Consider the following 27,643-nt stretch of genomic DNA (forward strand, 5'->3'; position numbering starts at 1 on the left):
AGTGCGGGGCACAGGCGCAACCCCCCGCCCCAGGCCGCAGTGAGGCGGCAGCGCCGCGACCCCCCCCCCCCCCACCGCCGCTTCCCGCCCTCCCGGCCCCGCCCCCGGCCCCTGCCCCTCCCCGGCCCTTCCCGCCCTCCCGGCCCGGCCCCTCCTCCTGCCCCTGCCCCTGCCCCTGCCCCTGCCCGGCCCGCGCGCGGCCCGGCGCCCCCCGCCCCCCCCCGGGGCCGGTCCCGGCGGCGCTGACGCGGAGGGGGCGGGGCCGCGTGACGCGGCGCCGCTGCTGCTGCCGCTGCCTGTGCTGCTGGCGGCGGCGGCGCGGGGCGGCGGGGGCGGCAGAGCCGAGCGGAGCCGAGCCGAGCGGAGCCAGGCAGCGCCGCGCCGCCATGCAGCGGCTCCCGGCGGCCCCGCGCCGCTGATCCCCGCCGCCCGCCCGCTCCGCGCCGCGCCGCCATGAACTTCCAGGGCGGGCCCGGGCAGAGCCCGCAGCAGCAGAGCCTGGCGGCGCCCGGCGGGCCGGTGCCGGTACCGGGCCCCTCGGGGCCGCAGCCCGGCGGGCCGCCGCCGCCGCAGTTCGGCCTCTCCAACTCGGCGGCCATCCGCGCCGAGATCGGGCGCTTCGAGTCGGTGCACCCCAACATCTACGCCATCTACGACCTCATCGAGCGCGTGGAGGACCTGGCGCTGCAGAGCCAGATCCGCGAGCACGTCATCTCCATCGAGGGTGAGCCCGCCGCCCGCCCGCGGCCTTTGTGCCGCCCGCACCTGCCCCGGCCCCGGCCCCGGCCCCGAGCGACGAGCGGCGGCGGCGGCGCGGCCTGCTGCGGGCAGCGGCTCCGCCCGCCCGGGCGCGGGGGAGGCCGGGGTCGGGGCCCGGGTCGGGGCCCTCGCTCACGCCGGCTCCGCCAAGGCCGCTGCCTCGGGCCGCCTGGGGACGCGGGTTTCCCCTCCCCGCTCGGGATCCGCGGGCGGGCCCGGGGCTGGGTGCTGGGTGCTGGGCGCTGGGCGCTGGGCTCTCGGCGGAGAGCCGCTTGCCTTTGGGAATGGCTCGACGGGCGCTTAAATCCGGTGGAGCAGATCACGTGCCGGAGCCTGTTGTAAAAATGCAGAAAACTGCAGTCTCGGCCCGAGGCGCCTGCAGCCGAAAGACTGAGCAACAGCCAGAGGAGAAGGTGGGCCGGGGGGGGAGAAGAATTTATAGCTCTGTACTGACGTGCGCTGGGGAGGCTGCTTTCAGACGGGAAGGTTGCTCGCAGCCTTCCCTCCTCGGCGGCTCCTGCGCCTGTCTTCGCTAATCCTAACGCTGCGGTTTTTGCAGCAAGGCTTTGCCCTTCGGCAAGAAAAGCTTTGGGGCCCGTGAGGCTCTCCGGTCCTCGTAAGAAATTCCGCCTAGGCTCGGTGGGATGTCAGCTGTTGTGTTCCCCTGCTGCGGTGTTTGTTGTCTCCGCTTGGTCTTGACACGGTGTTCAGGTCTTCTCCCCGTAACCCGCGTGAGAAACGTCAATGCAGCTGCAGTGGTGCGCGGGGCCGCTTTTGGAGAGCTGTGGTGCCGCTCTGTCCGTTCGGGCAGGGAGCTGCGAGCTGACCCCTATTGAGCACCACCAGACTTGGTCTGATGGCAGGGGGACATGTCACCCTGCCACCACGGTGTGTGGCACGTGATACCGCGTGGGTGGGATGGAGATCTGGGCCAGATTCCTTTCCTCGATGCTCTTCTCACAATAACTGCATCCCATCTCAATCTTTGGGTTCATTACTTTGGAAAGAAGAAAAATAAGAGGGGCTGTAATAGAAGTCTAAAAGATTGAATGGTTGCGGGAATATAATTTAAGAATTTATGTTCCATCTGTCTTGCATTGCAAGAACAAAGGACATTCAACAAGATCAGAAGGGGGGAAATGTATGACCAATAAAAAGGAAGGTTTTTTCTTTCCACTTCTGTGATTCCTCTGTGAGGTTTCTTGCCGCAGAAAGTCATTGGATTAATGGAATTTAATGAGATGAAGAAAGGATGGGCTTTGTATGCGAGATCCCTGGGAGCGCAAGGCGCTGGGACAGCCGACAGCAGTAGGTTAGCCCTGTGCCGTAGGGCTCCCGCCGGTCTCCAGTGGGAGAGGTCGGGATGATCCTTGCTGGGGCACGGCTGTCAGCTGCTCTGGATTCCTGCGGCTTCTTCTAGTGCCGCCGATGCTGGTTGCAGTGGAAGACCCGAGGGACGGGGAGCCAGGAGCATGTTGCCTCTGATCCCGCTTGTGTTCCCCGTGTTATAGGACAGAGGAAACTACCAATCTTAAATCTTGTTGTGTGAAAGCTGAGAGCTGTTCATGAGTTGCTCACAGCGCCATCTCTGCAGGCAAAGTACAGTCCACCTCCTGGGGGTCTTTGTGTGCCTTCCCTGCCCCCTCGCAACTGCCCTGGATGTGAACCTCCACCTCCCTCCGTTCGTTGCAGGGGTTTATTGCAACTCCTCTCTGCTTCCCTCTGTTGCTCACGCTGCTGTGAGCCCCTCCGCGTCTTCCTTCCCATTCTTACCTTTTCCTGGCTACCTGAGCAATGTTCTTCCAGATGTAAACATTTGTAAGCTGATGCGTGAGCACAGGGGTGTTTAGGTGTGTCTCCTAGCAACGTCACAGATCGTCTTTAACATTTTGCATGTTTTCTTCTACAGCTAAAAGGGAAGTGTGAAAACAAAGTTCTTTCTCATGCAACTGTAAATGGTCAGTGCTTCTTCAAGTCAGGCGGCAGCTGTTCCATTTAATCAGGAAATGAGGCATCAAGAGTTACCGGTGTAGTGGTAGGTGGTCATGGTGTAGCTCAGCATCACGCAGGACCTGGTGACAGGGATGAAAGCCAGATTTCTTCTGGGGCCATTGAATGCTTTAAGCACAGAACCGTACTTTGTCTTCCGGCTCTTTCCTGCCTTAACCTCTGCAGTCTTTCCAACTTCCAATATGAACTGAGCAGGAGTCCTGCAGACTGTTGCCTTACCTTTGCTGCACTCTGTTTACCTGCTAGGCACTGAATTAGACAGTGATCCTGGTGAAAAAATGCTCTGTATTCATGCAGTTTAAAAGCAGTATATTAATAGATATACATGAGAGGCTGAATTAACAGTGGGAATAATTAACATTGAAACAGTTTTGTCTAGAGAGATGTTATTATTTCTTGAAGTGCTGAAGTCTGGAAGGGACTATCCTTCTGCATTTTGTGTTGGGCTTGATAGAGAAATTGCTGGAAGAAGGGTTTTTTCTGTTTGTTTTCTTGTTCAGGAGTCGGATTGTGTGATCATAATGGCTGCTTCTGGTCTTAAAATCGATTAGGTTGCCTGTGAAATCTGAAATCTAACTTATTATTTGAGTGCTTGATATTGCAAAACTTGTTCATGTCCTTGTAGCAGATTCTTTTCTTGTAGGCAATTCCTTCATTTTTGAAGGGAAAAAGACACAAACCAGCTCCTTTTTTGCAATGGCACTGAAGCGTCCATGCTGTTTTACCCTCCGGTTCAAGCCCTGGCTTGCCGTTGCTTCAGTGCAGGTGTGCACCTTCAGAACAACTTTGGCTGGTAGGAAGGGAAAAAACATTAGTGGAAGATGTATAGTAGAAAAAGACTGTGGTTTTGTGGCTCATCCTGCAGACAGCATTGCTGAAGAGAGAGATGAAGCAAGTATTTTGGTAGACCCCTGTAGAGACTGGAGTTCTAGTAGCCCTAACTCGTTGGTAGGGAACAAGGCTTTCCTTAGCAAGGAGCAAGAAGAGTTAGCAGTTAATGACGGTGGCAAAAATTGAGTCCAGAAGGAATCCATGGCCACATGCTGGTGCAGCTTTTCCTGGGTTGAAAACTGAGATTTTGTTAGACTGTCACTGTGGGAGGAAGAGGGAAATCATGCTTTATTTTGGTCTCCTCTCTTTAGTTTGAGCTTTATTTGAGATGCTGTGGTAAGAGCGAAGGCTGTTGGGCATGCAGGACTAGAGAATGTTATGGGTTTTGGCATGTAGCCAAAGTCAGATGAATCACAGGCAAGACCTGGTGATTTTCAGTAGTTTTTAACCACCAAATTTAGGCAGATTTTCAGGGGGCTAGCAAAAAGCATTTCCCTCAGCCCAGGCTTGTTTGCTGAATTTCAGAGACTGCTGCAAGCTGTGGAGTTCTATAAAAGATTTTTTTATACATGCATAAAGCAAAATGATATGCAACTTTATACAGTGGTTGCCACAACCCCTGCCTGGAATAAGTGTGACCTGTAACTGTGTTACTCTGGAACGGAATATAGACAGGACTATATTAATATAATTAGTAATTAGAATAGTAATTACAAAGCACTTAACTTTTCGGGTAGATGTGAATTTTCAGAAGTGACCAAAACGCAGATTGGAGGCGGAGGGAGTGGCGTGAACGGTGCAGAGGAGTACTTGTGTGCCAGGCTGGCAGAGGGATAGCTAAGGCTTTGGCTGTGAACGGCATGGAGCAACAGGAGTCAGCGAGGATCAGACTGACGAACGGGAGAGACGGAGCGGTGAAGGTGGAGGTGAGGAGGCGCGAGGAGCTACAGTGGAAGGAGGGTTGTGGTGAGGCGCTAGGAAGACGGTTGAGCAAAGGTGTCGTGGTGCATGAAGTAACTGGGCCTGGGAGGGAGGCGATGAGTGCAATGAAGACACTAGATGAGGTCCTTGGACAGAGCTTGCGTGAAATGATTGGAAAACTCTTGCCTGATGTTAGCTTTCGTGCATATGTCTCTCAGCCTACCTAAAGGCTCAGCTGTTTGGGAAAAGCTTGGAGAGAGTTGTCAGTTACAGTGAGAAGACTTGGTGGCAAGACAGCAGTAGCAAGAATCTCTCTGTATGAATAAGGGTAGTTAAAGTTATACTGAGAGTGTTTTTTTTCCTTTATTGTCCTTTCACACCCATGTATTGCATTTCTAAACATGGTTTGGTTCCTTTTTGCATTTTCAGAAGAGTCTTGCCAAAGAGGGGTTCCTCTGGAAAAGCTTTCCTCCACATTTTTCTGCTGTAAAGCCTTGGTTTTCTGACAGAAGCACAAGATGTAAGAAGCTCTGGAGAATGATTGTCTGCTGGTAGCAGATTGACTGGATTGACTGTGGCTCTGCATTTGGCTTTTGCTGGGCAGGAATTAATGTTGAATGTTGGCTTTACATTGCTCCAGTTCCCAGCTGTTTCACTGAGTTTAAGGCCAGAGTGCACTAGTGGATCACCTTGTATAAACCCTTTCATACCAGGGTTTTAGCTTTTTCCCAGTCAGCTAAGTCTAAGGCACCTGGTTAAGGCATATCTTTGAGAGGGGGTTACAGACTGGGAGTTTCCATAGGAGTTTTTCCCCATTATTAGCCATCCCACTGTTATTAATTAGCACCTGCTTTTTGATTTGTTCCTGATCTAAGATCCTGGACTTTTTCTGCATTTTTTTCTAAGAGTAAGTAGTCCTTTTTGTGTTTAAAGCCACCTGCACCAATTAATGAAGTCACTTTTCTGTCTCTTTTTTTTTGATCAGTTAAACTGGTTGAGCTTTGTCAGTCATTTTATTTAGTTTCAATATCATTCTTACAGCTCTGTTCCGAATCCTTTTCCAGTGTCTTTTAAAATGGATTCCTGATGCTCTGACTTACAAAGCAAAATATTGTGAAAGGGTTGCCATTTGGTGCAGTATCTCATTGAGGAAAATATATATAAATGAAGTTAATTGGAGCCCTCCCAGCTTCCTGTCTCTGGTTCTGGTGGAACCCTAGTCCTGCCAGATTTTGCGAAGGGTTCACCGGCACATCCTTGCTCAGCTGAATCAGCCTCAAGTAAATTACACCCTTGGGGAAGGAGTGCGTTCTGCTTAGTAAGCTTTTTTTCCTGCTAATTCCATGACCTTTGCAGAATTGTCCTGTTTATGTGTGCCTGTAAATTCCCAACGCTTTGGAAACCACAAGGAATGGCAGGAAGGGGCGGAGAGTGAGTGGAAAGAACTGTGCTCGGTGTATCCTATAAGAGCAACCCATTTTAGGTTAGTCAGTACACCTCCGCTCCCGAGGCTGGAGCTGGGCGTCCTGAGCAGGTGCTTAGCTTCTGATGTGTGGTCACTTTTGTTTGTCCGGTCGGGTCAGGACTGCTCTGTCACCGTGTGCTTTGCTGGAAATTAGGTGCAGAGGAGCTCAAAAGACCACAAAAAGGGGAAGATCAAGGAACCATTCTGGTCTTGTGGGGTTTTTTTTTGGTGTATGTGGGAGGTACTGGAGTTTTAGAGCAAAGACACAGGCACCGGGGAGACTCCTGAGGTTGCTTTGGAGTGCTGCTTGCGCTACCTTATACGCTAGCAAAGAAAGGTCCTAGATCCTGTAACGTACTGAATGTCCTTGACTGGCAGAGAAATCAGCAGGGCTGCCGCTGCTCAGCCTCTTGCAGAAGTGATTTCTGGCTTGAGTGGCATGAGCAGAAAGAGCTCAGTCGGGAGAGAACGGGGAGCAGGTTCTGGTGCAAGGGGACAACCTTGGCCTGCAGCAAAGCCAGGCAGAGCAGAAACGGCCAGAGGAAGAAGGGGTCAGAGGGCGCCGTGGCACACTTGGGTGCTGTAGCACACTTTGCATACGTGCACTGTTTTAATGAAATCTCATACTGCGGCCCCAGTCATCTGGAGTCGCATTTGGCAGATGCTATGCACAGATGGGAGATATGACAATTCTTACCTCGCAGAGCATACAACTCAAAATCAAGGTCTTGTGGAAGAGTTGGAAAATCAGAAAAAGAAATTGTTTGATGCTCTGATAGACAGGAGTTGGGAGAGATGATGAAACTATAGCTGCAAGACTGGAGGATGATCTTAATAGCTGACGACTGAGTAGGAAGAAGTTACAGGTGTCATGGTGAGGGAAAAGAAGGTTCCTGGTGCTGATGATCAAGAATTTTGACAGTGTGGATAAAGAGAAAAAGATAGGGACATGGAAGTATGCTGCAGAGAAAGAATGAGATTTAGATATGGCCTGACTGAGAGCATCAGAGAATATTTCTGTGGCTGCAATTTTACAATTACTTTAATCCAACACAAGCGTGGGTTGCTGGTAGAAGGGACAGTGTGGGTTTTCTTGCCTGTCTGTTCCTTGCCTCCACTTCCTTTTGCCATCACTAGTGTTTACATTGCCGCATGGTCAGCTGGACCAGGGAACTGCTCTGTTAGAAACTAAGCTTTTTGTTTTGTTTCGATTGGTTCAGTTTTCAGTTCCTCCTTGGGCTCATGATGTGACTGCATGAATGCCAGTGCTGGCACAAGGGAGGAGATAAAAATGTGCAGTCAGGGATGGGTGGGAAGGCAAAATGGACCTATATTCTGCTGATTTTAAACACGTGGGAGACAGCCGGTTTGCAGCAAATGTCCATTTACTGAGTGTCCTGACCATGACAGCAGCAAAAACCAAATGTCTGGAGAAGAGTATAACAACAGTGTCTATCTACAGGATGCTTTCTCCATGCGTTTTGCCAGACTTAAGTGATTTGCAAAACAGGGCCTTCCTGAGCTAGGTATGGTTTCTGCATGTTTATTAATCCTTGGTGGACCTCTCTTGCCCAGCTTGTTCAGTTTTCCTTGGACCAGCTTAAACTCTTAGCTTGAACAATTTCTGCCAGCAAGGAGTTTCACAGTTTAATTGCGCATAATATTTTGCTTGTTTGGAGACAGTTCTGCACGCTGACTGGCCCTCTAAGAAATGAAGTCTAGCTAACAGACAGCTGTCTGGGTCTTTGTCTGATTAAGAAGGGCTATGATGATCCTACCTCTGACAGCTGCCTCTGCGTTTGGTGCAGGAGACAGCCCTAGTTTTGGCCATGACTATTGCTGGCAGATTTCTTCTCTCCTCAGGCTGTGGTGGCTGGGGAATTGTCTGATGAGGATCCAATAAGAAAAATTCAAGTGTAATTTACCTTTGGAAATTAATAGTGTGAATAGTTGATCTTGTCATCTCCTTTCAGAAGGTTTTCTAGAGCTCTTGACAGAGCATATCTATTTTCTGTCGTATGCACAGAGACTTCTGGAGTCTTGGATAGTTCCTGGACTTTCAGCTTATCTGGAGTTTTGTCGAGATGAGGAATAAATGCATTTGTGAATCCAAGCTGACTAGTCAAAGTTGATGCTAGGACTTTTGGTTAACATGGGCAGCCAAACTAGATTTAAATGTTTTCTACTCTGGACCTTCAACTGTGTGTCCAGATGGGTTGGCTGACATGAAATAGATCCCACCTTTTCTCCTCATCGGAAGCAGACCCTGGGGAAGATCGGGTGTTCCTGCTGCCCTCAGGCAGTAGGGTAGCAGCTATTTGGCTGTCAGTGCAAGCTCAAGCTACGCTTGCGATCTTGTCTCTTAGTTGACAATGAATGTAAGAGGGGTGTGGGCAACCGCCATGAGTTTCAGAGGAAGAAGCATTAGGCTGAAAGATTGGCACATAAGTCTAGCCATGAGAAATTGAGAGATACAAGACCTGCCCAAGTAACTTGCCCGTGGTTGCAGCTTTTAGCCTTGACTAGCACCTCATCTGTACCTTCGTGCTTCCTATTCCGTGCCTTGCTGGGCAGAAGAAGTCCTTTTTCTTTTCTTGGTACCATTTTCCTACTTTGGCATCCATTTTTTTAAATCCTCCTCCAGGACTTTCTGCGAGTCAGAGCCTCCCCTGTAGCAGCTGCATGGAATGAGCAAACTGCATGTCTGTTTTATTTCTGCCTACGGTGTCCTGCATGAAAATAGCAAGTGGTTTTTGATTTCCTTCTGCCTCTTCTTGCAATGCTCTGGGCATCACTAGCAACACTGAAGCTAGGGGTTTGCACATTCAGGTAGATTTTCTGAAGTGTTGTGGTGATGCGCAAGGATTCTTCCAAGGCGGACAGGCTAAAAACCGACATAACTTTAGCGTGCTATCCCACTGAAGTGAGGTTTGTGTGATTAAGCCCTGCGTTTCTGTGTCTGTTTGCCCCTTCTACCGCAGTAACTTTCAGACTGATTGTCCAGTTTCAATCAACCTGACAGAACCCTGGTGTTTCAGATTCATACGCATTCTAAGAAAATAGATAACTGCACAGAGGAAAGTGACCCAGCTAGTGCCACATTGAGTGCAAAACCTGAATACAGGACACAGGGCCCTGAAAACAAGGGTCCATTCGTCCTGCAGTTCACAAGGTTACTTATTGCATGAAAGCCTAGTTGAGCTTTGATTTCCCATTTACAGAGGAAAGCTCCCAGTTCCACTAGGGAGCAAATATCTTGTGTGGCAGGGAGCTGGCCAGTGTGCAAAGGGCAGGGTGTGCATTGGGTGTCTCGGAAGAGATGAGTATGGTGGCAGGAGAACGGTTGTAGAGAAACCACCTGGCTCCCGGTGCTGCGGTGGAGTCTGTGCTCCTGAAATCCTGGATCCAAGGACATGTGTGGAGACCCATGTAGATGGTAAGGCAATATATGAAACTCATAACAGGGAGCATGCAGAGGTCATTAGAAAATAGGTGAGTAGATATTGTCCTCCCCATTGCCCGGTGCATGGCTGGGGAATCTCCAAGATGTTTGCATCTGACCCGAATGGCTCTCTGCCATGGGACTGCATCTCCGCATTGCAGCTTCTGGCTTGTGTGACTCACTCCAGAAGCTCTTGCCCTAGGTTATGTTTGATATCTTGTTCTTTGCATGTAATCTGTGGGGTGATGAAACCTACTCAGTCATCGAGAGCACTGCATCTAAGTTGCTAGCTAACTGGTTGCTGGCTGCTGTGTCTGAAATCCTTGTCTTGCGAAGCCAATGCTGTAGCCCTGGAGGGTTGGGAGCCACTGGCTTTGGGTTTTTCTACTCGTATCTTGAATTGCTGCAATAGGTAACGTGGGTTGTCAGATCCTGACACTTGTTCCCTGTAGCATGTTTATTTGCTCACTTGCTTCCTGCTGTTGTTTTTTGGGCTGCTTTTAATATTTAGTCCAGCAGTGACTCCTGTGCTTAATTAAAAGAGTTTTAACTTTTTAGTTAAGCCTCTAGTGATGTACATGTTTTCCTCAGTCCCTAGATGAGTGAATGGTGGTGAATGGAATGTGAATCTGTGAATGAAGCAGATTCCCAGCTGGGAATTCCCCAGGTGGGTAGTCATGGTTGATGTTCTCCCCCAGAGCACTATTCTGTGCTGCGAGGCTGAAGGCAGGAGGATACTTTGGGATCGACTGGGTGTGATTCTACTTCTTTTGTTACTGTTTTTTCATTACAGTCCCACCGTTAAGTTCCTCCTGTAGTCGATGCTGTGAAAACGCAGACCGCAAAGATGGTCCTTGCCACAGAGATCTTGCAGTTTAATTCAAAGATGAGAGACAGATGGTGATGAGCAAGCGGGGAGTACACGGAAACAGTGGGACAGCATGGTGCATCGTGGACATTGGCTTTACGTGGCAGTTGTCTACCCTGGGATGGTTTTGATGTTTTCGGTGAGTGCAAAGGCATAGTAGAGCTTTAAGGAGCAATTTGAAAGAGGATAATAAAGCAGATTCAGGTTGTTTACAGAAAGCGCTTTTCAAACGTGAAGTACAAATGAGAGAAAATAAAGGTGTTTACTGGAAATTTAACAACTGGGAAATGGAGATTGCTGTCATAGTTTGGGAGGGAGAAGAGTCATCATTTCAGAAGTGAATGAAAGCTAGTTGTTAATATATGAGTAGTTTGGGAAGGTTAAGACAAACAGCTTGCATTTGATGTGACAGAAGAGGAGGACCCAGAGGAGGGATTCAAAGAGAGGGCTGGCCTGCTTAAAAATGAGAGGTTAGGAAAATAACTTTAGCAGCAGCATTCTGACTGAATATGGTTGAGGCATGATTTTATTAGTTCTAGGCAAAATTTTTGGTGGGGGAAGGATGCTGTAGTAATTGACATAGAATGGAAGCCTGTGGTCTTTGACTACGTGGGTAGGTAGGAAAGGCCATGTATCAGAGACCGCAACTCTTACAGCTCTGCTAGAGTTTAGGGACATCCTAAAAATTTGTATGCAAAAGATTTGCAAATCAGGGTTTGCAGAGACCAGGAGAGTTAGGACCATGAACCTTCTGTTCGCTGTAGCAGTGCCTGAATTGTGTCCCTGATGGACAGGCAGGATATAAGTGATGTCCACAATCATTGAGCAATGAGGGCTTGAGGGAAGAGGGGACAAAGCTGAGATTAGCAGGACAATAAGTAAGTAACTCTCTTTTAGTCATGTGTAGCTCAAGCTTGTGGCTGCACACTTGAAATGCTGGGAGGGGGAAATAAGCTGAGACTTCATTTTGGACAGGAGGCAGTCCAGGAATAGAAAGGCAGAACTATGAATCATCAGCATAGAGCTGAGAGATGATTTTGAATCAGCAAATAAGGCTAGCCAGAAGAAGCATGAAGGGAGAGAAGAAGGTGCTAGGGACAGAGCCATGTGAGACACCTACAAAATACAGCAAGACTGTGAAGGGTGAGGACAGTCTTTCTGAGGCTGGTGAAAGCAGCAGTAGAGAACTAGGAGGAGAACCAAGCGAAGGAAAGAATTGCAGGGGCCGGAGAGGGCAAGATGTCATGGCCAGTTGTGTTCCTGAAGATGAAGCTGGCAGGGTCCGGAAGACCATAGAATCTGACCTTAAGTGAGGAATAACATTGTAGAATTATAGAAAAAATATGACAGTAAAGGACAATGAGAGATCACTTACACCGTCTTTCTGCCCAGAGGCAAGAAGTCTGTTGTTCATGACAAATGTTTGTTTAAGCAGCTTTTAAAAGACTGTCAGTGACTGTGTACCTAAAGCCTCTCCAGGAAATCTGTTCCAGTGTTTAGCTATGCTCTTCCTTAGAGAGTCTTTCCTGATGTCTAATCGGAATCCTTTTTGCTCCCAATTTTAGCCAGTCACCAAGAACAAAGAAGACAGATTGTTCCATTTCTCTTTGCAACAGCCTCTTCTGTGTTTGAAAACTATTATGGAATCTTCTTTTTTAGGCTTAATAACTTCACTTGCGGTCTTTCCTTGTACATCACGTTTTCTAGTCCTCCGTTCATCTTCGTGTTCCTCTGAACACTCTCCAGTTGATCATGTCCCTCTCGAAGTGTGGTACCCAAAGCTGGACACAGCACTCCAGCCAAGGCTATGCCAGTGCTGGGAAGAGCACAAGGCAGGACTTCTTGTGCAGGTTTATCTCTGTTCATACAATTCAACATGGTGGTTGCCTTTTCTCAGAAATGATGATATTGTGGATTCCTGTTGGTCTGTGATCTACTTTAAACCCCAGATCCTTTTCTGAAGAATTGCTGACTAATCAGTTGCTTTCTATCCTGTTCTTGCGCAGCTGATTAATCCTGCCTAAGTGTAGACCCTCACGATCGTCCCTTTGGAATTTAATCCTTTTAGACAGTTTCTCCTATTTGACAAAGCCATTTAGGATTCTAATCCTTGCATCCCCTCTTAGTTTCATGGCATCTGCAAATTTAATAAGCATGCTAATAAGCATCTGGCTTGTTAATATGAACATTGAAAAGAGCTTAGCTAGAAGAAACCTTTCCCAATCCAAGGTGATATTTTTTTGAAAATTTATGGTTATCTTTAGAGAACCATACTGAGAATATTTATCAATCAGTATTGTTCTCAGCCTAAAATAGCTTTATTGTTTAAAAATATATGATTTTGAAAATATCATATGAAACTGTCAGAAATTAATTGAAAATTTTGAAAATATTGTATGATATTTTGATTTATTTGAAATATTTGAAATTTTGAAAATATCATATGAAACAGTGTCAGAAGATTTACTTAACGTATGATATATAACATCTGCTTCTCCACTGTGCTGAAGGTGTGCTACCATGTTGCAGAAGGAACTGACGTTGGTTAGACACAATTTGTTCTTAATAAATCTTTCTTTGTCTTCCAGGGACTTAGTTTGTTGTTATTGTTGCAGATTTTTTAAAATGTTTTAAATTAGAGTGATTGATCTCTGAGTTCTTAGCTTCTCTATTTGTTCAGCTTTAAAGGTAGGCAGTGCTTTTGCTATTTTCAGTATTATTACCTTCCCATCATCCATGAGTTCTCAGAGATTTCCTTGAGCTGCTCTGAGATTGCTTCAGACTGTTAAGTATTACAGGATCAAGTTCATCAAAATCTAACGTAGCATTTTGCTGCTGAAAGCTTAGGTATTACTCTTTGGCTGCTATTTATTGTGCTAGCCACCTGTTTGTGGTTTATAGTGAAGACTGATGCAAAAAAGGCATAAAACACTTTATCCTCAGAGTTCTCTCTCAATTGTTTTTCCTGTCCACTGAATAGCAGACCAACCTTTTTCATGTTTTTACTTTTATTACTAATGTACATAAGAATTACTTCTTATCTTTGCTGTTTATTGCTAGTTGCCTCTCATTCTTTGTGTAGCTGTTTTGAGTTTAGTCTGTGGTGCTGATGCCACTCTTTTATATTTATCTTGATTAATCTGACCTAATTTCCACTTTCCGCAAGCATGCTTTTGATGTCAGAGACCAATAAGGAGCTCATGTGATTTAGCCAAGTTGGTCTCTTACCCCACTTATTAGACCTTTGCGCTGGGATAATTTCTGCTTGTACCATTAGCATCATTGCTTTGAGGAGCAGCCAACTTTTTGTAATCTCTCTTTTTCGTGTAGGCTTGCCTCCAACAAGATCTTACCTATGGAGTTCAGTAACATCTGCCTTGTTGGAGTCTGCTGTTTATATTTTGCTGTTCTTCCTCCAATACGTTATAAAAACTTGCCCGACAGTCTTTCTTCTGCTCTGTTTCCTCCCAGCAGGTTTTGCAGAACTTGGTGCATGTCCAAACACATGATGTGTGGCTCTTGTCCTTTTTACATTGTCTGCCACTGCTGAGAAGGGCTAGACTACATCTTTTTAATTGTCCTTCAAGTAACTGAAGGCTGCTATTAGATTGCCCCTTTGCCTCCTCTTTGCCAGACGAGGGAAAGCCAGCTCCTCAGCATCACCTTGTAGATCACCCCTCTGACTGCTGGGTAGCCATCTGTTGGACCCTCTCCGGTTTTTCGACATCCCTCTTGAGCCGGAGAGTCCCAAATTGGTGCAGCCTCACCAGTGTCGAATAGAGAGGCATAACATTTTCCCTCAATCTGCTGGCTGTACTCCTGACATTACCCAGCCTGCAGTCCGCCTTATTCACAAGGAGCGCACGCTGCTGGCTCGTATCTGACCTGGCGTCCGCTGAGACCCTTTTCAGGTGGGGTGCTGCGCGATCAGCTTGCTTCCCAGCCGGGGTCGTTGCACAGGAGTCATTCTGCACCAGATGCAGAAGTCTGTGTGTCACTCTGTTGAACTTCATGGGATTTCTCTTGGCCCAATCCTGAAGTTTATTGAGGCGCTTGTGAATCAGAGCTCTGTTTGGCATGTCAGTCCCCTCTCTCCTGACTTAGTACTGTTTGCAGATTTGCTAAGGGTGCGCTCTGTTTTCATTATCCCAGTGGTCAGTGAAGATATGAAGTGAAATCAGCCCGATATCGACCCATGGGGCACTCAGCTTGTTGCTGGCTGCCAGATGGATATTGAGCCGTTGATTGCTACCCTGAGCCTGGTGGTCTCACCAATTTTCTGCCCACCTTATTTTGTTCGTCCAGCCCGTATTTCCTCAGCCCAGTCGTTTCATAAGGCTGTCTGGTTGGTCATGCATTATCTGCCCTTGGTAAATCCATAGCGACTGTTCCTGATTACCTGCGTGTACCTCATGTGTTTGGAAACGGCTTCCAAGAGGACGTGCTCCGTGCTCCTTCCAGGGACTGCAGAGAAGTTCACAGTGCTGTAGTTTCCTATTTGCCACCTTACATATCTTAAAGTTGGGCATAACCTTAGTCTTTTTTCCAGCTGTCTGGGAGTTCTCCTGATCACCATGCTTCCTCTGAAGCCTCACTAGATATCCTCTTATCCTTTAGCATGGAATCTCTATAGCTGGTTTTTGACAGTAGTTATTTGCCCAGTTCTTAGCGCATTTAACATTAATGACTATTTTATGGCAGTAAGTCATGTCTTCACAAAAATATAGCTAGAATTACCTTTATCAACTATGTTTTAAATGGCTATAAGAATGAAATATTTATAACTTGAAATTTTTGTTTAAAAAAATAGGTTCCACTTAATCTTTCCCATTACTTTACAGGAGACTGATGTTAAGGAAAGTAGCTTATAGTTATTTGGGGAAGTCTGTGTGTTCTTTTCTGGATACTGGGATAATTTCACTTTGTTGCAGTTATTCCTGAGTATCTTTATTATTCTGATATTTATAAAAATTATCATAAGCAGAAAAGAGATCTCTTCTGTGGACATTTCTAAGAGCTTTACATCCAAATTTTTCATGCTTTTTGGTTTAAAATTATGCTGTTTTCACATCATTCTGTTTTTGTTTCTTTGTGAGTGGATTTGAAAGTATGCATTTGTCTTTTATGTATTCTGGGTATATCAGTCTGCTTATTTTAAAGACATCAGTAAGAGTACTGATGGAACACTCACTATCTGGTATCTGCTTCAGTTATTTTTTTACTGTATCCATCCTGTAGGAGCTATGTAGTGGTACCTTAATTTTTCATCATAATTTGCAAAGCTGCTTCCTGTTGTACTTAGCACTGTCAAAAGCCTTTCTTCTCCTGAAGCCTTTAGCTTCCTATACCAATTTTGTACACTTCCTATGTTCAACATTATACTGACTTCTGTTTCCTCCTCTTTTTTTTCTATTTGTTACCCCATTGTTTTTGTATTTCAGATGTTACTAGCCTCTAAGCTAGTTCAGGTCTTTTAGCCAAATTGCTTTCTTGCTTTTGTTTATAGAACTATGGCTTTTTGGCTATGTGATAAATTGTTACGAAAATTAAAAAAAAAAACCAAAACAATCCCCCAAAACGAACAAACCAACCCAAACCTGAAATGAAAAACCCCATTTTCTTCATTCAGGATTTTTCCATACACGAATTTTCGTTATCCAAAGATGAACAAAAATTCATATGAGCTTGTTTGATGCAGGCATGTGGCTGGCTGCGCTTTTATTGATTGGGGTTTCAGCAACGTGAGCATGGATCTATCAGCAGCTACTGACTTCCAGTCCAGTGACCATTTCGCCTTCTCCATCAGAATGAACTCCATCCCAGGTTGCCATACCTCAGGTTGGGAGACGGTGTTGTGTAATGTTTATTTCTGTTTGTGTCAAACCATCGAATATGTTCCACCAGCTCAGGTGTCTGCAGAGCCTAGGGAGCAGCTCCTGCTTTCTTATGTTTGATGAGGTGATTTGGAAGAGACCGACGGGCAATAGAGAGATCCACACGGATTCAAAGTTCTGTGATTGTTAATTATCACTCGCGTTGAAACTACTGGTTTTGAACTCTGTCTCTGATGACTCTTTGTCCTTTCTAAGGAGTTACGACCTGTGAACTGGGAAGCGTCCCGTCAAGTTTTAGAAAACTGGTTGTTTCAGTTGCTGCCTTCTGTTCTGTTGTCACCAGGATTAATTGTGAAAGAAACTGAAATTCTGTCCACGACTTGTGGTCCCGCAACCCAGCAAGAAGGTATAAGGATGGATCATGACCATCCCACTTTCTCTTTTATGCATTTTGATTGGCACTGCAGTAATTTGCCATGTCAATGACAGAAGTCCTTATCGCTGGACACTGGCAACTACTTTCCTTTTAAAAGGATTGAGTCTTTTTGCTCCTCTCCCAGCTGTTTGATGCTTTCTGCCTGCCTGGTGGTATCTCTCTGGTTACGGTTCAAGATCCATGTGGTCTGGCTTTGGCACCAGCTGGCATCTCCAGCCGCCAGGGCTGATCTGCACTGCTCACCTGAGCCCCGTGTCCCCCTCCTCTCCTTGAGCTAATTGTGCTGGTCCCAAACCACAGCGGAGGGTGCCAGATTTAGGTGGCACACTAAAATAAATGTACAGTTAATGAGATTTTATTTTACTTTATTGCTTAAGTAGGTGGTGCGTAGCACCAGTTTCTTTGAACTGAAGAGGGCAGCAGTGGTTAGAGTGACCTGGCCAGGTAAAGCTTCCCCTTAGCCTGTCTGACCTGGCCCCCCAGCAAGAAATACGTGCCCAGGGACTGTGTGTTGGCTCCTGGCCGGGAAAGCTGGCCGCGTACAAGCTATATTCACTGGGCGGCCTTGGCCCAGACGTCAGGCGGCCCCTTGGCTGAAGCGGTGCCGGTGACCAGGGAGTGTCGCTGCGGCTGAACAGTTTTGCCCCGTGAGCTGTGCGGACCAGCGTCGGGAGGGGACGGGGGCCCCGGCCCGGGGTCTGCAGCCCCTCGCAGCAGCAGCCCAGACGGCGTGCGTGCCCTGGACCCGCAGCGTTGTCAGCGAACGGGAGCGCGGCTGGTACGGCTCAGGCCAGGGATTCATCTGGCCTAGCGCTTCGTTTCTGGCAGTGGTTGGCGGCGAGCAAGGGAAGCAGCGTATATCTAGGATCGGGCGTTAAAACTGGTCGGCGGTCCCTGAAGCGCTGCTGGTGGCCCAGTAGACGTCTGCCCAAGCTGCTGCTCGATGCGAGCTCTGCTGTTAAGGCTCTCGGGGAATTCACTGACAGCAAAAACGGTGCAGCGGAGCGGAGAGGAAACCTGTCTGGAAGACGGCTAGCACCTGGAACCGTTCCGGCAGCATCTGTCCGCGTGTTAACGTCCCAAGCAGCTCCATTGTCCGCGGGTGACTCAGGCTGTCTCAGCGCTGGGTGACTCAGCCTGCAGACTCCCACGTGCAGCGCTGCCTGAGCCTGACTCACTGACGCTGCCGAGGAGAGAGAAGGACCTACAACCGCACCTGCTGCCGCCTCCCCCTCTGCTCCCTGAGACGTGATGGAGGTGCGTGCCCCAGCCAGGCCGGACGAGAGGAGGAGCGGGCAGGGGAAAGACAGGCTGTATGAGTGTACCTGACCCAGCTTCGCTCTGGAGGGAGAGAGATGTGACTGTAAGAGAGCGAAGCAGGGGAAGAAAGAAAGGAGGAGCTGTATATGTGGCAGCCAAGCTGGCTTTGCTGCTGAATCCTTTAGGTGGTAAGGAGCCAGCACGTGTATGGAGGGAACCCTAGGGGTGTAGATTTAACCTTGCTGAGTACTCCAGAAGCACGTCTTCTCAGCATCAGTACCCCCAATCCTTTGTATGATGGCTTTATGGAGAAGCAGATTGGGCCTCCCGTAGGACATGAGGTGATGGCAGGGTTCAGGGCTCTCAGAGCTCTGTGCGGGAAGCCACATGCATGAATCTGAGGTCAGAAAGGTTCTTCCCTAGGTATATTTGTCTTTGGAGGTGGTCTCAGGCTGGAAGGCATGTGTAACTGTACCCCCAGGGAGGTTTCTCCAGGACTCTGGCTGCTAGCACACCCAGCTTTCATGGGAGATCAGCTGTAGACATAGTTTTCAGCCGTGCTTGTGCATCTTGATGCGAAGCTTTGGCAGGACTAGGGTGGAGATCGTTCCGTGTGGTCTTTCACTGGAGCGGGGCAGGCTTTGCAATGTCCCACAGACTTTGTGCTGTGGAAGATGACTTCCTTCCGCATTCTCAAATGCTGTTGTATTTGTCTCTGAGCAAGGTTAGGATTTCCATGCGTGAGAAGTAGTTGTCCTAGAGACTGGGCTACTTCTGCCCTGATCCGGCAGGGAAGAGTTTAAGGAATGTGGCTATAATTGTGGCAGGAATTTGGCTCACGGCCAAGTTTCCAATGCCTTCCAGGCAGGAGCAAGGCAGCAGATAATGTGCGCTAAATTTAGTAGCGTATGGCAAGTTTCTCATCATTTGTTACCCACTGACTGTTTCTTCCCCTTCGCAGTGGCGTATAATCAGACCTGGACCGCTAGGCAGTTTTACTCATTAGACGTAATGAACAAGAGGAGGGAAGCTTATTGTGCGCAGCAGTCACCCACGGCCTCCCTGGAACTGTTAGCTGTTGATCAAGCTGACCACAACAGTGTCACCGCATCAGAGCCCCAAGACTGGATTTTTGGTAGAGTGACCCCTTGCTGGGCAGAAGGCAGAGAAGCAATTCTTTTCTTCTGTTGTGGAAGATGCTTTGAACCAGACACCATGTTGTTTGAGTGCTTGCTTGGGGGAGGCAGCTCTCCTGAGGGCACCCTAATCTAGCTGAACAGCCTTGATGATGCTGCCAATACCATAGCTTACATTTTTCTGTTTTGCAAAGCCAAGATGCTTATTTTAGGAGGCTTGTGAGACTGCCTGGGTGATTCTCAGCTTTGTTTTCAGGAAAGACGAATTGATGACAATAGAGTTGGACAGGGTAACCCTCTGGTAGCGCTAGTAATTAGTGCCTTGGCTCCAAACCACTCTTTCTTCTTATTGACCGTAACAACTGTAGTGCTGTGCTGCGTCAGGTGAAAGATGAAGCATTAGCCCCGTCTTGTGCTAGCTGATATTTATATTAGTGCCTGAAGCCATCCAGTAACTTGCTGAATGACTCACAAATACAGAAAGCCTCTTCCTACTGCTGAAGCATTAGGGAAGCCTTGGTCAGCAGAATTATTGCAAATTGTCTAAGATCAGCTACCGATTTATAAGCGAGCACTGGATTCAAGCACCATCAGTCAAGAACGTCAATCTTACTGTACTGATGCAGGAAAAGCTCTCTGGAAGCTTAATCAGCTGGAAAATGAAGCAAGAGTAAATACTAACGAGACAGTACTGCTCTTTTTGTGGGCCACGGTGGAGCTGCTGGAGTTGGCCAGATTCGGCGACTGGGGCTGGGAACGACTTGGCAGCATTGCTGCTGCATGGTGTTCGGGAGGTCCGCGGCATAGCGGGTGGTGGGGGGGGGGAAGAGTGCTCTCTCTGTCTCCTGGAGTTCAAGATGGGAGTGTCGTCATGTTTAGCAATTAAATGCCCGATGCTGGTAATTGTCTTTAAACTGAAATCTGTAATTCTGCTGTTTCCATGGAAATAGAAGGATCTTGTGATCAAGACATGAGGCTGGGATTTGGGAGCACTTCAGTCCTTAGAAACTTCGGGCCTTTGCTTTAACCTTCCTTTCCACAATTCCTTCTCTTAGCTGGTGTCCCCTGTGTGTTTGACCGTGAGGGGAGATAAAAACTAGCCCTTAGGCAGAAATATGGATGCCCAAATTCAGAAGAGTGGTCAAGAAAACCCAGCCTAATCCACTAGGATTCTGACAGAAACATCTTCAGGTGCCTAAAGTTGTGGCGTTGCTCACGCTGTCTTGGCTGAGCAGGCCGTCGGCAAGAGGAACTGTGGGATCCAGGAGCTGGGGGGAGTCATCTAATTCAGCTGAGGGTGACTGGATCAAATGTGGGTGTTGCAAACACAGATGGCTTTGAGTTCACTTCAAAAAAGGGAGGAAGAAAGAAAAGTGATAGGACCGAGTCCTTGCATGACAGCCTCCTGAGCAGGGTGCTTGCTGAAGATGCGGAGGTCCTGGTCTGGGCGGTTTCAGCAGCAGTTCTCCCTGAAACTGCTCCTTGGGAGTTATCTTCTATAGAATAGACTCTTTCCTAGCTGGCTTGCAGAGCTGGCAACTTCAGCCCACCTCTCCCCAGCCTTGCGGCCGGCTTGGCTGCAAACTGCTTTGGCCTTGACATTTCTCTTGTTTCTGTGTCTAAGATAATGCTTTGGGCCGCCGTGGAGTCAAATCTCCCAGCTACCTCAGTCTCCCATAGGTTAAGTTGGATTTAGTCGGATGAAACGCAGATCAAAGAAAGTCTACTGGTCTGTTTGCTCTTTTGAGAGAACTTTACTGCCAGGATTACAGATTAAGCCATAGCATGTTGCTGACTGTGGAAAAATATAGGTACGGTGGAGGGACAGAAGAAGAATCTGTTCCTTCCCGGAGCTTGCTGCGTTAGTCATTGTCTTTTGAGCACTGAGACGTCGCACACACAAGTGTAAGAAGTGGAACTTTTGTGTAAACTTTCAGTTTATGTTACCGTTGTATTCCTTGATAGTTAGTTTCTACCTTTACTGGCTTTCTTGTAAGCCACAGCATTTTTAAAGCTGGCGCAATACTTTAGGCATCTTAGAGCGTAAGAAAGTTATTAAACAAATATCTCGCTAACTTGCAACTTTTCCAAGGCATTATGTAAAATGATACGTCATTTATAGTCCAATAGAAGATGCACTTGAGACTGACAGTGTTTAGGTTCTGCAACATCCCAATCCTTGTGTTAGTTTTGGAGAAACCCTCTGAGGGACTCTGCTACACATGCTTTTAACAAAAGCTGGAAAATATCCAGCAAATGTAGAAGCGAGGGTTACCATTTTTATGGCTTTGATAAGACCATTGCTGGGTACTGTATATGATTTTAATGTCTGTAACTGTTGTGACATTATTTAAAAGATCTGAATAGTTATCAAAAGAACCACAGAATGATTTAAAGCCTGGGAAGAATATCTAATAGTATAGTATGAGGCTTATCTAAAAGAAATCAGGTTAATTCAGAAGCTGAAGACAGAATGTAACCCTGTGGGTAGAGCCCAAAGCTACTCAGATTCAGATTTAAAGTACTCATTTTTGTCAGAGAGAGTATCTCACTATTGCGATAAATTAGCTAGAGCTATAGTAAATATTTGTAAGGCCTCAAATCAAAGCCTGATGTTTCTTTGCAGAAAAAAAGTCTGCTGTAGCTCAGTCATAAGAGATACTTTTGATGATGAATTTGTTAGGTGGAGTTTCCTAACCTGTGCTGTGCAGGAGGTGCAGCTAAATGGTACAAAGATGATCTCTGCTGTCTTTATAATCCGTTATCCATGACAAAATATGCAGGAGTCAATAGAAGGAATCCTCAATCTCAGCTGAAATACTTGACTGCATATGTAATATGAATGATTACATTCAAATAAGCTTAAGCAACAGTGATAAAATTATAAATCAAACACTCAAAAATTGAGCACTGCTAAAATCTAAATTGCCTGTGCATTTCTAACTTTTTAGTTCTTTTTTTAGGCTGTCAGTGAAGAAGCCATTTAGCAGGTCAAGATAGAAACTGGGTTCTAACATAGCCTGTGTCTTGGTGTAACTCAACTTAAGATTTAGGCTGTCGTGCTTCTTCAGCTTGAACTGTTAATGTGTGAAAACTAAAAGCTGTCTTGCCTCTCTATTTTGTTGGTTTCTTCTGTATTAGTTTGGCTTAAAAGCAAGGGTTTTTTTGCATCCCCACAGCTTATACTGAGAAGTGCGAATGGCAACTTTCAAGTTCTTTTTTTTTTCCCAGATTTAAGTGCACATTTATAGACAGCAGAAGTCATCTCTCTGAACTAAGGATGACCCCTAGTCAACCATTAAGTTCCAGCTTTAAGCTATGGAGGTTGATTAGCTCTTCAAATAACTAAGTAAAAGCTGGAAAAATGTACAACTTTGGCAAAGCTACCTTATTTTTCCCTAACCTCAATTTTGGAAATGGCTGAATTGCTTCTGCTGAAACTACTAAAAATACCAGCCTAATGGAGAGAGCAAACATGGAAAATTTCAGCCTGAATAACTAGTTTGGCAAAGTTTAAAGGCCCCGATTTTTCGGTTGCTGTAATGACTGTTCGGCAACCTAAAACTTAGATATTGCCAGCAGCTCTGCTTGCAGATCTTAGAGCTCTGTGGGGGAGATGTGCATCCTGTATTTATGCCCTTGGCTAGTGGGCTCAGTAGGGTGCTTTACGTGAAAACATTAGTATTGCGTCAGTCTGAGGTACACCCGGTTGAGTATCCTGGATCCGGCTGTAACCCAGCCTGGACGCCCAGGGAAAACTGTAAAAAACTAGCAGGGCTGTGGAACGTTCTTGCAGATTGGTTTGTTGGTCACAGATTTCCTGAGCCCAAAATAGTGTCTTAGTATTTTAATAATCTTTTACTGAGTTTTCTTCCTTGAATTTGCCTAATCGTTTTTTGAATCCATGTAGACTGCTTAGCATCCACTGCATCCCTTGACAAGATGTTTTACAGTTTAGCAATACTTTATATGAAGAGATCTTTCTCTGTTTTGAACCTGCCTCCTGATTTGATTTTACTTGATGTCGCCTAGTTTGTGTTTTGGAAGAAACAGTGAACAAATTGTTCCCTGTTGGCCTTCTCCTTTCTTCTCCTGACATTGTAGACTTATTTCTCCCTCTGTCATCTTCTTTTTCAGGCTTCCTACATAGAAGCTGTTCCGTCCTTTTGATCATCTCCTGCCCTTCTCAGTACCTTTGCCTGTTCTCTCGTATCTTTTTTGGAGATCTGGGTCAAAAGAGACAGAGAGGATGAGGAACGGCATTAGAATGGTACACAGTATTCAAAATGCAGGCACACTGTGGATCTGTACAAGAGCTTCTTGATGTTCCCTGTTTTGTTCTTTATTCTTTTCTTAGTAATTGCTAATATTCTGTTTGCTTTTTGAATTGCTACTGAACAGTGAGCTGATGTTTTCATAGAATTATTTAGAATAACCTCAGGATTTCATTTCTGAGTAGTAACAAGCTATTTAGAGCACTATTATATATGTAAAATGAGGATTATTTTTCTCTGTGCACATCACTTTGCACTGATCCTCGCTGAATTTCATTTGCTGTTCTGTCACACAGTTGCTCAGTGTTTTAAGATCCTTTCACAATGCTTTGCGTTTGGTCCTTGTTTTTACTTCCTGAGCAAGGCTTTGGAGCTGTTCTGGTTCCGCTATTGTTCCTGCGCTTGCCTGTAAACCTCACGCTCGTTCTAGCGGCTTCCTCCCGACGCTGTGCGTTGTGTGCCGCGTCGCTGCCGCCGCCTGACCTGCAGCAGGACCGGGACGTGCCGCCCGCCGGGAGACTTGCTCTGCCTTCCTGGTGAGCGAGGGCTTCTCTGCGAACGGGAGCCTTTCATCTGCGCCTGATTTGGTTTATTCTTTACCCGCAGTTCATTTTGACCAGTGGGTCGTGGAACGAGGCTCTCGGGAGCTTCCTGGTTTCTCTTGCTCCTGCCCCTGCGAGGGGCAGCGTGCCGCGGGCTGCCTGCCCGCTGTGCGTCCGTCCCCCGGCGCGAGCGGCACGCTGGGTGGGTTTTCTGGGAGGTGCCACCACTCTTTCCGAGGGCACTTACCTTCCCCCTAGGGTAGGAGCTGTTTAGCCCCCTGCTTTTAGCGCAGTGCGTGTGTGTGTGGGGGGACACCATGGTCTGGGACATCTGCGTCGTGGGGGGATGCTGTGATCTCTTGCTCCGTCACCCCCTGGCACTAAAGGCAGAGTGAGGTTTAGCCAGCAGAGGCTTAGGTACAGCTCAGCTGTGCTGGCACTTGGCTCTGTTCAGGAAACCTCTCTTGCTTTGAGGATTTCCCGGCCTGCACCAGGGCCTGCAGTGAAGTTCGCTGGCTCAGTGGGGACTTGTGGTTTGGCCAGGGAGATTTTGGACGTAAAAGACGCTTGAAGATGGAGTGAAGGTTGTATTTCTGCCTGTGTTTGCCCTGGCTACTTTGTTACAAGGAAAAGAGGTTATGAGCAAAAGCGCCCGGTCCTGCCTTTCCCAAGAACCTGGATACCTGGTGTTTTTTCCATTTTGGTAGCTCCTGAATAATGCAGTAACCTTTCCAGGCAGAAAAGAGCCAGTGTGCGGGCTCACACAGCCATCCTTGCTGCTGGAAGCTGGACGATAGCTGTGGGCAGAGGCAGACGGTGGAGGGGACGCAGCTCTTGAAACGCAGCCCATCGCGAGCGCCGAGCTGCGCAGCGGAGTATGTAATGTTATGTCAGTTCTTCCTGCGTTCCTGCAGTGCATCAGTCAAGGTGGGTTTTGTTACAGGGTGCAGAAGTGAACAGGAGCTCTGGGTGCCCCTTTTCTCTTCACAGCCAGGCTCTTTGGCCAGCTAAGCAGATGGGCCGTGTGCTTCGGGGAGCCCAAGGCATGCCATGAGAAAGGGTGGATCTCCAGTGGGGGCTAGGAGCGTTCATGTCTGCAGTGGGGGCATTCCCTTGGTCCTTAGGATTCAGGTTGGAAGAGATCTCTGGAGGTCTTTAGTTCCACTGCCTGCTCAAAGAAGGGTCAGCTATGAGGTCCAACCAGGCTGCTTTTGGCCTTCTCTGCTGCCAGGACACACCACTGGCCTGTGTCAGCACGCTTAGGCCTCCGGAAACCGCTGGCAGTGCCAAAGTCCCCCTTGGCTGCTGGTTCCAGTGAGAGAGGTGTGGGACATCATACCTAACCCTCTAGGACATTGCGTGAGTAATATTTGTCTTGGTGCTTTAGGCTGCAGACAGCTGTGTGCTTTTAGATCCAGCTATGCTGTTAAGGCTCTTAGGACCTGCCCCTAAGGGATTCCATTTGCTGTTATGGATAGTTTGTGTGTGCGCTCCCTAATCAGCTTAAAGCAGCATCACCCAGATTTACTCAGAATAAGTTAGAAATGTTTAAGCTAACCTGGCTGGTTTTGCCCAAGTGTCTAATGAAATGCCAGCACAATGCTAACCTGGGGCAGGGGAGATGGAGGGTGGTAGACTGCTGGGGAGACCGTTGTGCTGGTTGCAGAAGCTGGTAGCAGATAAACACATGTGTTTGGTCTCGTCTGAGGATGGATCTTGTTGCAGTAGTTTAATGTGCAACTTCCCTCAGCTGTCTCCATGCCGGTTTGCTGAAAGTCACTGCCCCTGTTATCTGAAGAGGAAAACGTGCCTGTGCCTCGGCTATTACCCTTCAGAATGTGATGTCTTACCTTAAAGTGCTGATGAGCAATTTGGGCAGAGGTGCAGGACTTCGAACTGAAGTGGCTGAGGCACAAGTTCACTCTGCTCGCTGTGTTTTGTGGGTGATCATATAGAGTGAGGCGTGCAAATGACCCAGTGTTATACATGTTTGCTAAGGGATAGTGAACGAGAGCCCTGAACATGGCTCTGGCCAGTGCACCAGCTTCCTTCGCTTTACCACGATGCGGAGCTGATGGTGGTGGAGGAACTACAGTTTGCGGACACAGTCAAACCGGCTGTGTTGGAGCAGGCACACGTGCGCTCTGCGAACAGCTGCATTAGCGAGAAGGGTGCTGCCCACAGTCGAATGTAGCCGTCTGTCAGAGGGCCCCGCTGCAGCAGGCAGGCTGGAGTGCCACACATGAGAAAGCTGTAACGTATCCCAGTCACACCGAACTGGCTGATTTTGCCTAAAATGAATTAGGGAGAGTTCAAAAGAACTGAGAGATGAGGAGGAAAGAGAACCTCTGCCATTGGGATTGCTAACTGGCGTATCTGGAGCTGCAAAGTGGTGCCTGGCAGTGCTTCGGAAGCTAGTGGTTCCCCATCTCCAAGCTGTTAAGTTTCTTGCAGAAACAAAAAGTCAGTATTTGGTTGTTAGGGCTTCCCGTGTTGTCAGGAAGCACCTCATTCATGGGTCGGTGGGTCCATTCATTACCTGGTAGCTCCTTCCGTCCGGCCTGGATGGTTAAGTGCTGTTCATTCCCATCTTGTCCCCAGCGCAGGAAAGAAGCAAACCTCACCAACCCCGAAGAGCAGTCCCATAGGTGAAGGTGGGAAAGCTGAACAGTACCGCAGATACTTCTGTGTTTTCAACAGCAAATGATCATGACCCGTTCATATGTAAAGAGACGTGACCTGTCATTGTGTCTTGCTTGGTGCTAGTACCAGACAACGTTCTGATGCTCTGAGCATATCGTGATTCTAAACGTGAGCAGCATCAGACAAGGAATGCCAAAATTGGTAGGTCTGGTGTCATGGTGTCATCGCTTTCTGTCACACTAGCCTTGCGCATGCCCTGCTCTGTGCTGCCCGAGGGGCGCTGAGAGCGGTTTCCAGCGGCATTTGCTGCTGCAGCCTCCGCTAAAGGAAGAAGTCCCTCCAGAGCCGTCCCAGCCCCGTCGCTGATGCCAGATTGAGGATTGGGAAAGGAGGGTAGGACATTCCCGCACCCCTTAGAGACCTCTATGGCTCCCTCACCCTTTCTCCAAAAGGGTTAGGCGTGATACGTTTTCTGGTGATGGTATTTGGGTAACGCTCACCCTTTGCTACTTGTTTTAAAAGGGTTGGTGTCACAAAGCTGAAAAAGAATTATCAGCCAACGCATTTAGGAGAAAAAACATAAATGGAAAATGGAAGTAATAATTACACATTCCAAAAGAATGTCTTATCTGTGCCCAAAACTCTGAAATCCCGCAATTAATGAAGAAGGCTGCACTATTTCAAAATTCAGCCTGGCACATAAAAGAGGTGGCACATCTAAACAGTAAGGCAGTCATATATAATTAATCATTAAAGGAGAAGAGGTTGATACTACTGAACATAACCCAAGACTAAAAATGAGAGAACTGAAGAAATAAGACACAAGTAGCAATCTATGTCTGGACTGATTAATGGCAATAAGGAATTATTAAGCTTATTAAGAACAGTAGCATTTTTTAACTACAGTATTGGTTCATGGCTGGATAGAAATGAAAGAGTTGTAAATAACAATGTGGTAGAAGTTTTTCAGTTCTGTACTCGAGGAGAAACTTCCAGATAGTACGATAACAGCATAGCATAGGGATGAAATACTTTCCCTCAAATGATTGAGCAGTTTTGAACAGCAGCTACCAAAATTAGGTATTTTAAAATGACTAGCTCTGGATAACTTGCATCCAAGAGTCATAGAAGAGTTTGCTAAGGAGCTGTCTGATCAATTGCCTTTTAGTAGCTCTTGAATGAGAGGATGGTTCTAAGAGCCTGGAGAAGGCTAACACTGTGC

At 47.4% G+C, this 27,643-nt stretch overlaps 1 protein-coding gene across 2 annotated transcripts in view; it reads left to right on the forward strand.

The window, feature by feature from the left end:
• Positions 1-419: 419 nt before the first annotated feature.
• AGAP3 (ArfGAP with GTPase domain, ankyrin repeat and PH domain 3) overlaps positions 420-27,643 on the forward strand; it is a 159,447-nt gene continuing 132,223 nt past the window's right edge. The window contains exon 1 of one of the 2 annotated variants that reach the window (XM_067292137.1): positions 420-724. In XM_067292137.1, the coding sequence (XP_067148238.1) occupies positions 454-724 (271 nt within the window). In that variant the 5' untranslated portion in view covers positions 420-453. Of the gene's footprint in view, positions 725-10,406; positions 10,436-27,643 lie in introns of those variants that run through there. The other variant, XM_067292138.1, reaches the window with a different exon arrangement.

Source organism: Apteryx mantelli, chromosome 2 (assembly GCF_036417845.1).
Source record: "Apteryx mantelli isolate bAptMan1 chromosome 2, bAptMan1.hap1, whole genome shotgun sequence".
Taxonomy (NCBI): Eukaryota; Metazoa; Chordata; class Aves; order Apterygiformes; family Apterygidae; genus Apteryx; species Apteryx mantelli.